General features: G+C 38.7%; 1 protein-coding gene across 1 annotated transcript in view; it reads right to left on the bottom strand.

Moving 5' to 3' along the window:
* Window positions 1–15,600, bottom strand: part of VWA8 (von Willebrand factor A domain containing 8) — a gene marked incomplete at its 5' end in the record, with an annotated part of 184,294 nt that overhangs the window by 27,310 nt on the left and 141,384 nt on the right. Inside the window, 2 exons of the mRNA XM_080376822.1 lie at window positions 813–969; window positions 1,714–1,822. Of these exons, the coding sequence (XP_080232948.1) occupies window positions 813–969; window positions 1,714–1,822 (266 nt within the window). The remainder of the gene's footprint in view (window positions 1–812; window positions 970–1,713; window positions 1,823–15,600) is intronic.

The following is a 15,600-nucleotide window of genomic DNA, read 5'->3' as shown; positions in this document are numbered from 1 at the left end:
CCTCAGCACCCAGTTTTGTTGCCCATTGGGAATCACTTTGTTAATAACAACAAAATGTGAGCTGACTAAGCTGCTTCTAAATTTATTTGCTTTTTATTTTTTATTATGTTTTAATCTGTGTCTAGTACACTCTGATTTCCGACAGATACTCACACTGCAATATGTTCTGGGCTGAAATGCAAGACTCATTTGGAATGACTGTCAGTACACTTTTCTTTTTTTAATACAAAGTGCCAGAAGTTGTACTGAGAGTTCAGTTGGTGGAAGAAACCTGAATCTCTGTGCATAGTCTGGGAAACAGTTGATTAGTAACCATACATTACACTAACACTGGGAGAGATCTGTGGTTCATGTAAAAGTGTCTGCTGAGGTTTAATGGTTCAAATCATCTCACCATTTGGCTATAGATCTTTCAAACAGAAGCAATCTGCTTGTAATGATCTATTCTGAAAGATTTGCTAGGCAATGAACCCCTAACAACACTCAATCTGGATTCATCATAATTCAAAGAAATTTTCATATGGTAGATCCCTTTTAAAAAAAGATAAACATTCACACCAGTCTCCTTATCCACCTAGCTACGTTTTACTCTACCAAATCACCCAGTAATTTTAACAGTGTTGCTTAATACAATAAAGCTTTCTATATCTGTTGTCCAGAACAGTTCATCATGTGCTGGTAAGCTTGGTTAAATGATGAAGAACAGGGAAGGTAGTTAAATTATAAATGCAGTTAAGAAAGAAAAGTATTTTTAGCCATCTTTTTCAAATTCTTCTGGGAAATGGAAGGGAAAATCAAGACTTTCAGATTACCTCTGCTTAAAGGCCTTCTCACCCATCTCTCGAGCAGCCCTCTTAACCTCCTCAGGAACAGCATCCTTTTCAGCTTGAGATATTTGGTAAACCCTGTGGCCAGCATCCAGTCGATATGGCCCACCTTTCCCACCTAATCCAGCAGTGTCTCTCCCACCTAACACAGTTGAGATAATAAACAATTAAGAATATATATTTGATAATAAATGAGAACACATTTTCTTTAAAGCTTCCATTGCCATATCTACAGATGTTCAAAAAATGTTGCCAACAATCCCCAACAGAAATATTTATTGCCAAAGGTTTTCAAAATCAAACAGCTACCATGATAAAGAAAAACTGCAATGGAATACTTAATGTTTATAGTCCCTTGAGACCGGAGCCGTAAAAGTTTCCACCCTGTAGAAGGGGACTATAGATCATGTAAGTCTTGTACATCTCCTCAGAGCTCCTGGTCCTTAAAACCATTCATTCAGACTGTATTCTCCCTAGAATGTGCTGGTTTACACTGCTCCCAAACCATTTCAGCTAGTGATCACTATCACACCCTTTCAGAATCAGGAGGCACTTTGCACCTCCTCCCTATGCCACCTACATTGCTGCAGCTGCAGATGGAAGACATCTAAGAAAATGGCAAACGACTCAGGCTAATTTCTATGGCTGCAAGCTTCTGGCTTTCTATATAGCCAATGAAAAGAAACATGAACAGAATGTAATTCAAGTAGAGATCTATATACAGGTTAAGTTAGACACTGCAAATACTACTTTTCACTGGCAGCAAAGCAATCCTGCACTGGGTAAAAAAGCTCCAAGCAGAGAATGGCCTTGTATAAACCCATTTTTGACACAGCATCTCCTTCAGACATCTGTCAATGATGCATTAAAGAAAAGAATGAAAAACCTGTTCCACCAGCCCAAGTATTTCCACCAACATGTGGCATGTTGTCTGGATCCACTTTTCCATGTTTGGGGGAACTGACATCCAAACCACTGTCCCTCTGAATAGTTATCTGTAAAATAAAAACCAGAACTGTAAATCTCTCTTACAGCAAGGAAAACTGCTGTAACAACCTAATAACAACATACTAGGTCTGCTGAAGAGCTGTAGGACCGCCATTAATTCAATAAATGCAACATCCCACCTGATGAGGACAACAGGATAAAGCAGTAAAACAACAGATAAAAGAGTAAAACAGCACTCCGAAGTGGCATGTTAAGACCCACACCAGATCTAAGACTACCGCTACATCGAAGCACTCAGTGCATTCAGATCTCACCCATACTGGAAAAGTGCTTATGATAATTGCCAACATAATTCAAAATCCCCCTGTAGACAGAATCATCTGCAGTTTGAAGACTTCTCATAGTATTGTACATCCATTTACAAATCTCAGGCACACCCAACTACATTCTTTATTGATGGGCAGATCGATCTTCCCTTCATGAAGGGGGACTAAAGAAATGACACACACTTCTCTGAGAGTGGTCAGTAAATGGCTAGTTCAAATGACATGCTCACGTAATCCTTAACTTCCCTGCCATGACCGCAGAAGTCCACAGCGGTGGGTTTCCTACACCTGTCTGCTTACTCGCCCCACTGAGTCACCGCACAGCTGAACACGCAACAGCTGTCAGATGGTCCAGGCTGAGTCACTTTAGGCTGGGGCTGGATTTAAATAGGGGACTGAAGGTAACAGTACTCCTTCCCGTTATGAACTCTGAGTCATGTAGTGAATCAATGATTCATGTGTAAACTGCCCTTCAGTTACTAATCTTTCTGTAACTTAATGCTGCTTTATTTTTGTAACGGAACTCAATAGCGGAGATGTAAAATTGATGTCTTTAACCTCTACAAATTAACTTCCTTCTCATCTACCACAATACATTTAATTCTATGATCAATTTATGTGCCCCAATAACTACAGTTTATTGCCTTCTCAGAAGTTCATTGGCATTAACAGGGTTTTCAACAGGACTGTAGAGAAATTTAACCCTTGAATTCACTGTCTTGTAGACCGAGCTTCACGCTGCCATGAATTTCATGCATGTTTTTGATCTGAAAACATGTGCTCTAACAACAGTGTCTTGGCAGCTATTGAAAACACCATTTTTTTTCTCTTTGTAGAATTTATATTAATGCAAAGAGGTACAATACATACTCTATGAAGCATGTCATTAGTATAAAATCTGATAAATTACATTAATTTAACATTTGTATGGGAAGAAAGATACTTAACTACAACAGCATGTTACCCTTAGGGTTATATGCTTTTTTGGTTTAAGAGATTTCCTCCAAAATAAAGTGTTCTTTTTTGCATAACTAGCAGATTCCAAAACTATCAGAAACACAGGTCAACAAAACCCACTGAACTTATTTTAAAATAAAACCGCAAAACTAAAACAGTAGTGTCAGCCTCATGAACCAAAACTAAGTATTAATCTGTAAAGACGAACAATAAAACGACGGAAAATTTATTACATGTTCATCCTTCTGGGTCCTTCAGAGAAAAATACTCAAAATTCTGCAAAAGGAAGCTCTATGAGACAAAAATAACCATAGTCAGTGGCACAAATGCTATATTCTATTTTTGTCAAGTTTTTCCATTGAAAAATTTCACTAAATATCTTGAAATAAAAGTATTTTTACAGTGAAAAATTCTGTAGACAAAAGAGCTTTGTTGCTCATATACTTTTCTCATGTATAATGAGTTGTTCACAAATAGTATTTCTAGTACATATACACTAGACAATTTCTAATATGAATCTCTTTTACAATGGTGCTGATCTGATTAAAGAAGGTATTCCTAACTTTGAAACAGCATGTGATTAATAGAAAATCTTTTATTTTATAACGATTTGTGACTTTTTGTCCTTAAAAGGACAGCAGAACATCCAAAATTCAATTTCTATTAAAATTGCTTGAAAGAGAAAGAGACAAGTGGTACAATTTATCATAGCTTAAGAATGTGACCTCCTTACTGATTTTTTTATATAGTTAATAGGCTACTGGGAAAAATAAGTGAAAATTTAAGGATATTGGAATGGAACACCACCAGCAGATGTGTAAGTATCATGTCAGTTAATTGCAGCAGCTTCATTAATTTACTTGTTTTTTAAGTAACACGTACACACAAAAAAGGTAGTAGAATTTTGCTACATTTGAATATTTTAACAACCAATTTTTATTAGTGCTAGTTGGCTGGGGTAATTGTTTTTTGCATTTATCATACACTTAGAAACCACATTAAATTAACAGACTGTAGAGCCCTTTGAAGAAAACTTTCTGGGTGTACTTTCCTGGTTTTCCTTTGAGCTCTTAGGTAATTCCATTAGTGTTTTACTAGGCTTCTCTTCTTCCCATCCCTGTCTCCATGGAAGGGCTTCAAGGCAATTTGACAAATAAAAACTTCTCTCTGCTCAGAAGGCACCCCTATGAAGTAGAAGTTAGACTAGCAAATATCTAGATTACAACTGAAGATATATTTTAGAAAGAAGTAAACAGTAAATCACTGAATCTGGACATAAAATCAGAGGAAGGATGAGGAATAAACTGAAGAGAAAAACTTTTGGACAACGATGCATTCTTCAGCATGACAGATAAAAAGAGATGGAAGAGCCATAGATCAGTCACTCCTCTGAGGGCTGGAGGAATTTTTGACATTCGAAATTATTTAAAAGGTAGATTTAAGGGGGATGATCCAAACCTGGATGTATTATGAAAATCACTGAAAAAGTGAAAGACATCCAGTGGGAAAAATCTAGTTTGTCCAGAGTGAAAAGCAAGACAAGAAAAGTACTGGAAGTAGAGAAAAAGCTCAAACAAATCTAAGAAATCCACAGTAACTTTTCCAATCTTGTCTGACTGGAACTTCTAAACCTACTGAGATTTCTCTTACTGTTGTGATGGATATTTTCCAAATATATAAATAATTTCCTCGCTCAAAAGTTGATCTGTCCCCTCTTGAATACCTTCCACTTGAATCTATTGCAACACTTCTATCAACTTTGTTTCTTTCAGAGAGAGTTTTGACTAAATGTCTCTATTTGAGAGAAATCCGTGCTCTTTCTAGCTATACATGCACTGAAAGGCGCTATTCATTACTGCATTACTGTGAAGATTCCATACTGCCTGGTGTGCATATCATAGTTTTGTAAAACAACAGACTAATTCAGTCTAGTAGCCTTGGGTTTCAGCTATGAGGTGCAGCTCAGAGTAGAATAGCTGGAAAAACTGTGAAATTTGCCTTCTAAGACTTCCTTTTGATTTCCAGAATAACCACTATTTCCAAAACACTCACAAAACACATTTCAATTGTGCACTATCTAAATTTGTTTATACATATTGGTGTTTAATGATTAGAGCATCAAAACACTTTTCCACTGGCTGTTTGGGCAGGTTCGTCTTCTAAGTCTTCACCTCACAATAAGCACAACTGCCATCCTCTCTTGGGACACATGTGATTTTTATTTTATTCTCTATAGAGTCCAAATTCTCAGTGACCATCAATGGTCTTAGTCCCTGGTTAAATTATTTTTGTTCTTTTCTTGGACTGTATTATATTCTCAGGCACTTACACCAATGGGTGATGGGTGCATTCAAAAGAACTTTGTGGATGGAGGCTCTGTAGGTCTTCCAAAGACAATGAAGCAACAAACAAAAATTTAATGTGAGAACAATATGAAGACTGCAGGAGTGTGCTTCTCTGAAAGGGCAATGGTATGAAAGAAGTGTTTGAGAAAACAGGAAATGAAGAAACAATAGCAAACACCAAGAGTTGTTAATGCTTTGACTTAATTTTCTGGTCCTTCCTCTTACACATCCATTCACCCTCGACAGCAGGGGCAGCCTGGCAGGAATAGAAATAAACATTCATTTCACATTCAGTGAGGGATACATGGCATCTGAACAACTTGCTCTGTATCAGTTCCTTCTGAGATATACGAATGGATGCCAAAACAGTTTTACATGGCTACACTTCATTATTTCTCCTGACAAAACTGGGATTCTAAAAGCAAACTGAATAAGTGAAATCGATACAAACACATTCAGTTTGGAAAGTGATCTTATCATCCTTCATATAGTAACATAAAGAAGGTAAAGAGGCTCAGAGAAGCCAGTTGCATGATTTAATGCGCTCAACAACACAATGAAACCAGGTGTTTCACATCTGTGTCTTATTTATGCCAAACAGCTATTAAAGGCAAACCAATCTGTAACAGGGGCCGCTCTGAAGAGGAGTCAAAGGCTGGTAGTTTTGTCTAGACTTCAGCTGGTCAGGCAGACGATGGTAAGGGAACTTCGTATTTTACTACCCACATCTTAACCATGTTTGGAAGTGGATCTCGAACCACATTCTTGCCACTTAGGTGAATGTGGGATTGAATTCTATGGAATTCTGATGTGAAATTATCTAATTCAATAAAACTAACCCCTGAAGAGTAGGGAAGCACTACATCACATTTTGATATCATCTCTCAGTAAAAGACAGGAGCTGAATTTGTTGAGGATCGCACAGCTGACCCAGATACACCGTGCATCGCCTCTACAAGACATTGTCACAACTATGGGCAGAAAGGAGCCTGCAATAACCCATTAACAAAAGTGTGTGAATTATGGAGAGGGCTGCTATACTCTATTATTAAAATGATTTATGTCCCACACATATCGGTATTTCCTTCTAATATATCAGCTGTTTCCACAATTACAGTACTCCCCTTTTCAGCTCAGAATTAATTTTCTTCTAATATATTGCAAACAAATCTCTCTGGCATTATGAGTAAAACTAACCAAAAGCATTATCAAATTTAGCTTCAGCCAATTTCGTACAAGTGAGTTTAACAATATTTTAGCACACAGTAATCTTAATCATACATTGCAATGAAACTGAGAAAAAAAGAGAACTCTTTAGAAAGAAGCTTCACTACCTCAAAGGCAGTCCCAAGTAGCACAACTATACGTTTCTATATACAAGAAAGGCTGGAAGGAGGATCGGTGGAACTACAGGCCTGTCAGCCCAACATCGGTGCCGGGGAAGGCTATGGAGCAGATCATCCTGAGTACCATCACATGGCATGTGCATGACAACTGGGGGTCAGGCCCAGCCAGTATGGGATTATGAAAGGCAGGTCCTGCTTGACGAACCTGATCTTCTATGACAAGAAGACCTGCCTAATGGATGAGGGAAAGGCCGTGGATGTTGTCGACCTGGACCTTAGTAAAGCCTTTGACACCATTTCCCACAGCATTCCCCTGGAGAACCTGGCTGCTCATGGCTTGGGCAGGTGTGCTCTTTGCTGGGCTAAAAACTGGCTGGCTGGCCGAGCCCGAAGAGTGGTGGTGAATGGAGTTGCACCCTGCTGGTGGCTGGTCACAAATGGTGTTCCCCAGGGCTCAGAACTGGGGCCAGTTCTGTTTAATGTCTTTATCAATGATCTGAATGAGGGGATTGAGTGCATGCTCAGCAAATTTGCAGATGACACCAAGCTAGGAGGGAGTTTTGATCTGCTTGAGGGCAGGAAGGCTCTGCAGAGGCATCTGGACAGGTTGGACCGATGGGCTGATGCCAGTTGTATGAGGTTCCACAAGGAGAAGTGCCAGGTCCTGCACTTGGGTCACAGCAACCCCAGGCAGCGCTACAGGCTGGGGGCAGAGCGGCTGGGAAGCTCCCTGGTGGGAAAGGCCCTGGGGTGCTGGTTGACAGCTGGACGAATATGAGCCAGCAGTGTGCCCAGGTGGCCAAGAAGGCCAACAGCATCCTGACTTGCATCAGAAATAGTGTAGCCAGCAGGACCAGGGAAATGATCATCCCCCTGGACTTGGCACTGGTGAGGCTGCACCTCGAACCCTGTGTCCAGTTTTGGGCCCCTCACTACAAGACAGACACTGAGGTGCTGGAGCGTGTCCAGAGACGGGCAACGGAGCTGGTGAGGGGTCTGGAGCACAAGTCTGGTGAGGAGCGGCTGAGGGAACTGGGGGTGTTCAACCTGCAGAAAAGGAGGCTCAAGGGAGACTTTGTCACTTTCTGCATCTACCTGAAAGGATGTTGTAGGCAGGGGGGAGTCGGTCTCTTCTCCCATGTTACAAGTGACAGGACAAGAGGAAATGGCCTGAAGTTGTACCAGGGGAGGTTTAAATTGGGTATTAGGAAAAACTTACTCACTGAAAGGATGGTCAAGCATTGGAACAGGCTGCCCAGGGAGGTGGTGGAATCACCATCCTTAGAGGTGTTTACAAAATGCATAGATGCGGTGCTTAGGGACATGGTTTAGTGATGGACGTAGCAGTCTTGTGTTAATGGTTGGACTAAAATCCCAAGAGTTCTTTACTGCAGAGACAGGCAAAGAGAGGGAATCTCATCTCCTCCTATATTTTCCCACTTGAAATACCCTTTATTCCTTGGAGTTTCATTACGAGATCTAACCAATATCTCCCACTGTCTTAGACGCCCATACCTGCATTACTGTCTTAAAAAAGCTCTGTAAAAAGAGGGGCTTAACATGTACTCAGACTTAACAGCTGGCAGCAAAAGAACTCATGGTTACAGGTTAGGAAATATTTTTTAGACTTTGTAAGCAGATGTCAGACAAGGTTGAAAATATTTCTAGCTTTCAACAGAAAAGTAATAAAAGAGTGATGACTGCCAGTAAAATGCAAAGGACTTTTTCCTTAATGCAGTCTGGGATGCGTCTCTGATGAAGATTGTTTTTTTTGGTCATAGATATTCCTGTCATCCTACTCTGTACATGACAGGCTTCTGTTCAACACAGCAGGCTGGCTACAGACTAGATGGTCTTTTAATACAGCAGCTTACTTTTGTATCCTGATGAGGTTAACTTCATTAAAATTCCTGAAGGGCGCAGGATGAGTCAGTGCCCCCCATTCAGCGCTTGCTAGAAAAGCTCCTTTGTGGTGCTCAGATCAATAAAAGCAAGTTTCTGCCTGATGACTGGCAAAGAAATTCTGGTTTCCAAAGGGGGCAAGCTGCCTCATGTGCAGGGAAACAGACCTTTCACCTCTGAGTTTTAATATATCTGGCCTTGCCAGGACTAACTCATACCTAGTCCTCTTCGCAAAACACAATGCTTATTTTAATACTCCAGATACAACTTAAAAAGGGGGGAAGAAACAGAAAAAATACTCTAATTCCAGGCTAACATCCTGCAGGTGTAAAGGGATGCAGTTTGTAATTTTTAAAAAAGGACTACATTTCCATTCCTCAAACCTCCCCAAATAAAATTTTTCTAAACCTTTCAGCTATGTTTAAACAGAGCTGGCCTTTCCTTATAGGATTTTACATCTTAACAGAAAACAATGCAATTTCTCCTTGTTGTATGCGGTGACAAACAAGTAAGCAACCCTTCTACTAAGTCCTTTTAAGCATTCAGTAGATTATTCCACATACAACACATTTACTAAAACTGAACCCAGCATGATTTCACGTCAGCTTCATAAATACATATAAATGGGCAAAATATAATCTTAGAAAATACAAGCAAACAGTATTTACAGCTGTAGAGAATATTTATGTAGGAAGATTTTTAAAAAGTAAAAGCTGAGGTGCCCAAAAAATAACCATTTTCACAAGCACTTACTCTAGTACTACTAATAATACTGCATTATTGGGTGTTTCTTACTGTTGATCAGGAGAAAATAGGAAAAAGAATGTCTGCACTAAGATTTGAGGTAGAATACAATTCACATGATTGATGTGTTTAATGTAAATTAAGGAGGTGTGCAACAGATTAATTGGTTCTATGATTAGACAGTCCTGGAAAGTAGGCAGACGTAGGCAGGATCTAGTCTGGCAAGATCCCATTCTTCGTTTACTCTTTTTATCATCAAGGAAAGAAAAGAACCCTGCTAAGACACAAATTAGAAGATATCCACTCTTATCCTAACATACCTGGGACATGGAGGGATAGAATTAATCTGCTGTTTTGCCTTTTCATCAATATACAATATATTGAACAGGGCAGTTTATAGTCAAAGAATAATATGTGTTACTTTCCATACAACACATTAAATTAATGTTGAAAAATATGAATTACATGAATACAAAACCCAACAATGAATACAAAAATACAACTGCTATAAAGTTAAAATGTCAATGTTTTCTTAAATAGCTTGCTTTCTTCATTAGCACTGTGGACATATATCAGAAGAGCATTGCAGGAAAAGAGATGAAAACATCTTAGACTTTTGTCTTACAGGTGATTTAGGAGATGTCAACTTCTTAATCAAGATCAGTGAAAAATCTTTTATCAGAACCATATGTTATTATGAAAGAAGATTGACTTTGACTGTACAAAACATGACCAACCTCCAGGTGAAAAAGGAATTAAATAATCCATCCCACAGTGGCACAAGGCATCAGGAAATGTATTCCATGGAATGCAGAATGTATTTCAGCAGATGTGTAAAAGATGTGATTTTTCCCTGAAACAAAATTTTTTCCTTTTATTCCGTGCCTTGCCCCCACCAATCTTAAAACCTCAGTATTACCCTAGGCTGTGCTCAACAGGTCACAAGAACATCCTTCCCTCTAACACATTCTTTATCAGCAGCACGAATATACATATTATATTCTCAGAGTACATAAAAGTTACAAATCAGGCAAATCAAAGGATAATCTGCCTGTTCCATGATGCCTTTACATTTTATTGTAAAACTGATTCTACCAAAGACAAAAAGAAAATATTTTATATTCGAATTACACAAACTAGCTGGAGAAAGGCAAAAATAGGCAAAAAAAAAAAAAATCTAATGGCTTCTATTACTTTTACTTGTACCACATCATGCACAGTTTTTTCTATGTACCAAAAATTAATAGCACAATTTCTATTCACATCAACAGCACAAAACTGAGCCCACAAGTCATTTTTCCTCAGAAAGGAATATTCAGTATTAGAGAAGACAATAATAATGTCTGAAATACAATATGTGTCTTCAATTGTATCCTGAAATGAAAAAGCATTAGTTGCACTGCAGTATAAAACTTTTAATAGGTTTTCCTCATTTGTTTGGCTTCATTTTGATTTTCTATCTTGCCTGTAAAACTTTGCAAGAATCCAACATGAATTAATGAAGCCTCATGCATTATCAGACTCCTGTGAAAGTTTCTCTCTGAAAGTAGCTTTTAAAATTCATACAGGCATTAAACTTCTGTCTCAAACAGCCAAACTGTTCAAAGCATCATAGCTTTAATGGAGTTTGAGAAAAGTGAATTTGGGTAGGAAAAGAAGTGTAGATTTTGAATGAAACACATAAAAAGGAGTATCTGGCTTGCAAATGAAGTTTTCATACACCAGCTAAAAAACCAAACCACTATATAAAACACAGTTGCTGCTGCTGTGGGTCTTCTTTGAACTAAATGCTGTCACTCTGAGAACCAACTCAGAAACTGCAGCAGTAGATGCATTAGAGTCTTTTGTCCATGAATATGCACTCTATGTTTAAAAGCTGGATAAACTAAATGAAATAATGACAGAATATCATACATTTGCTTCCATCTAACAGATCCTCTGATGCGTTAATATCTGTGTAAATTCTATTTTCCTCTGTCATTACTAAAAAATTGCCTATTCAATTCTTTTCAACTGAAAGATATGAGGTCATCATCTTTTTAGCATGCCAATCCACTACAAAATATTATCAGAGCAGACAGCTAATGTCTAGCTTGGTTATAGATCATGACTACTACACACCTCCTAACGTCAATGAACTCAGAAAACATTGAATTCAGTTTCTTCTGGAGTACCCTGAATAATGAACAGCTAGAAAGGCAGGATAAGTGAACACACTTATAACAATTTGGAATAGTCTGGACCAAAAACCACAGGGACATCGCACGGTCAAAAGAAAGCTGAAAAAAATATTACACATGGAAGCAGAAAAGCCTTTTTATCTGCAGACCTAGGACCTTGTCAAACCTGTCTTTAAGAAGCAGAGACACAAGTTATTAAAAATCAACTAGTTTTTGTTTTGTCTTCTAACAGAAAGCCTCTTATTTAGCATTACTGTAACAGATCAGATTATTTACATTTTCACTACATTCATCCTTTCACTAATCAGGGAAGAACTTTCATAAGGGCAGAATTATTAGTATGCATTTGTTTTGCCAGGACAGGAGGATTTCACCGTGTTTAGGAGATCCAGCCTTTACATTAGCAATGTGCACTGCTGAAGACTTGTTGAGATCTGAAAGATGGCGTGTTGAGGCTATTGTATTTGCTCCCATGAGAACTGTGGGCTTTCACAGAAGGACAGAGAAAGAAAAAGGAACTTTGTGCTGGATCAGCTTGCTCTAATAGAAAATTAAAGTTATTTCCACTCCCGCTCTTTGTCTGTCTGCTCTAATTAGACTGGAAGATCTTTAGCAAAGAGAATGTATTTTAGAGATGTTTGTCTAGTGCTTCCAGCAAAGGCCTCATTTCAGCTGAGGACATTTATATGAAGAAAAATATCTGACAGAGAACTGCTGATGTTTATCTGAGTTGCTTTACCCAGCAGAGACTTTGAGATACGAACTTTTCCAGCTCTGTGAGTTCATGTCTTTCTAGTCTTATGCCTCCCCATATTGAGATGCCTTGCTTCAAGGGGCAGTACACATCTGCTACTCCTCACTTTGCTAAAATGAATCACACAGTCCAGGAAAAAGTAACAGACCTGAACTGTGTATTTGGGGCTCACGGATCTCAGAACTGCAAGTGCTATAAAACTATACCTTGTAATCCACTTATTGACTAGATAACTCCATAACCTGCAGTATTTTGAGTTTTTCAGGATCTCGTGCAGGACTGCAGAATGCTATCACATGGTTATTCCAAACTTACAAAACGTCTCCACTGCATATATATTTTTCACGGGGTATATATTTTTCATATATATTTTCATATATATTTTGCACATATATTTATCACTGACAGTATTTAAGAGGAGCAAAATCACTGTTATTGGCTCACTGATGCCCTCATGTGGTCAGAAAAACCACCTGGGCTAAAGGAGAAAATACAGACCATGGGGAGGTGGTGGGAAGCCGCTCTTTCTAAAGATCATGCTTTCATCTCGAATCAAGAACTGCATCTTTGCCCAGCTCAGCCTTAACATCAGGAAAAGGCTGAACTTTGGTTAGAATGTTAGGAAAAAGATATTCAATGTTGTCAGTATAAAGTAGATCCCAGACAGCAAATAAACAAGCTGGGATCACTGAAACTTCTGAATCAGTTATTCTTCAGATAAGCATCCAGCCTAATCCATTAATTTTGTCAGATGACTTGCATTACCCTAAACTTTCAAGTCCAAAATGCAGATTCAGAAAATCAAAATAAAAAAAGAATGTACTCAATAAACCCCAAAATATTAATGAACTTCAAGGGTGAATAATTCATGTAGAGTTCTGCATGATTAGTTGAGTGGAATACAAATGGAATAAATGAGACTATTCAAGGAAGGGAGTAAGATGATCATCACCCAAAGACGGCAGAGAATCAAACAACTACAGATTTTCTGGTCTCAGCCCAAATAACAGAAAGAGGCATAAAGTAAACCCTCTTCTACTTCCAAGTATCCATTTCCTTAAATCTGTAAATGCTGCCTGGCACATTGAGATGGAATTCAGATCTGGACTGCAGAGAGCTAAAGGTAGGGATCTCCCAGGTAAGTCAGGTGCCTGAGGTGTCACTACGGGCAGTGTGCCATACAGTGTCAACATACACCACCACGGGTGCCAAAGCCAGACACGGGGCAGGACTTGTGCCAACAGGTCTGTTAACTGCCTGACTACAGACAAGGACCTGACAAAAGGAGGGAAAAGTACTGTTGCATTTCTCATGGGTAAGTGTATGTGTAACACAGGGATCCTGAGATTTTTTCCTAAATTGCTCTAAAATCTCTTCCTCTAAATCCACCCCCAATTCCTGTTCATTATGAAATACAGTGACTAAGGGACTGCGCATCTGCAAAGTTATGACCATCTCCTGACATAATTCTAATTCAAGAGAGTCAACGTCCATCTGGGCAAAACACTGAACACTTGTGTGTGTGTATCAACATGTGCATGCATGTGTGCACATACATAAATATATATGTGTGTGAATAAATATATATACATACACACACAACCTCGTATGTACACCACCTCCCCCCCAACTAATCTAACATGACTGTGCTTCTTCTAGCTTCAACAATAAATCTGACATTTTTGGTGTTTACTTGCAGTCTAGGTAGGATTTTAAATAGATGTCTAATGATGGACCTAGCATCCCATAATAGCTACTTAGCGTTTGCCTTTGTCTTCATCAGATCTAAAGGTTAACTGATAGATCGCACGAGAAAGTCTGAATGTACAGAACTACTACAGAGTGCTCCTGAACTCATCAAAATGCTATTTTTAGCAAAAAGCCCTTGCATCATGGATGATTTGAGCAGTTAAGACACACAAACCCTCACACCCTTAATTGTTTTAGCTATTGGTGATGACACATATGATTTGCTTTTTTACATTACTGACATGAACCATACGTTCATGTCTTCTAGCTGTTCTGAGGACATAGAATAATTCATGTGTTCTGTTAGCATTTCTGAGTGCTGCTATAAGACCACAAAGACAGTCATTTAAATCTGAGAAAAACATGTATTTATTGTATTTCTTGAGTTTTGCTGAATGTATCTATACTTAGCTAAGCCTGTTTCAACTTTAAGCTATCTAGAATGGACATTATTTTTCTTAGGTGGCTGCACTGCATTTATATGCAATTTTTTGCTCAATCAAAGGTATGCTCATACTGATCACAGCAGCCAAGGACATACAAGCTACTCAGCTTGGCAACACAGGTACAAAGCATGTTTATATATCCTTATGGGTATATATTGTGTTTATCCCACCTCTGACACTGCAGTGTAGACGTGCAGTGTGAACTTAAACAAGTGACCTGCCTTCCTTATGTCTCAGTTCCCTCCTTTGGAAAGCAATGATAAAGCTTACTGGCTCCCGATGTTGCAATAATTACATACTTAAATGTTTAAGGGTGTGTAAATGGAAACAGTTATGGATGGATGGAGTAATTTTTTTTCACTGCTCCATTTAGCTAGTGACCATGATTCATGCCTGGTGGAAACACTGTATCAATAAAATGTTAACTAGTCACAGCAGACACCAAAATAACATGCTTCTAGCGCTACTGAGAAACGAATCACCATGTAAGATAAAAGCATTCATTTTTGGCAGAAAACTATTGTCTCTGCCAGTTTTCCAGGGCAGAAGATCTTGAATGAAATCTCCCAAACCCTTAATCTAAAGCCTTCCCTATTCTTACATATGTTTCATCCATGTCTCATTTCAGTGCCAAGGCCCAAAACATATCCAAAATATATCCAAGTCATGCTGAGTTGTCCACCTCTAGGACATCTTCTAACAGAATGAATTTGGCCCAGTACTGCATGAATTTGTACACACTACTGCAAACTGTCTCTACTGCATTTGTTGTTCAAATCACTGGTGCAAAGCAAGCATATTTTTTTTTTCCTCATTCACGTGTTTTTCTAGATTCACTCCACCATCTCAGTTTTGTGATGCTGTGAACTCTAATGTGACTTAACTGCTCAGTTGTCTTTCTGCTGGAAAATAGACAGATCAGGATAAGCCAAAAAAGCAAAGTGGGGGAAAAAAGGGGAGAGAACAATTCCAGGCTGCTTCTTGTCTGTAAGGGCTTGCTTTCATATTAAGGAATTGTCCAAATAACAGTCTGCCCCCAAGAGGTGGACTATTACTGATAAACTATATAAATGGTC

The sequence above is a fragment of the Falco punctatus genome (assembly GCF_963210335.1).
Source record: "Falco punctatus genome assembly, chromosome: 2".
Classification (NCBI taxonomy): Eukaryota; Metazoa; Chordata; class Aves; order Falconiformes; family Falconidae; genus Falco; species Falco punctatus.
Note: the sequence above shows the minus strand (reverse complement) of the source record. Positions and strands in the feature narration are given on the sequence as shown.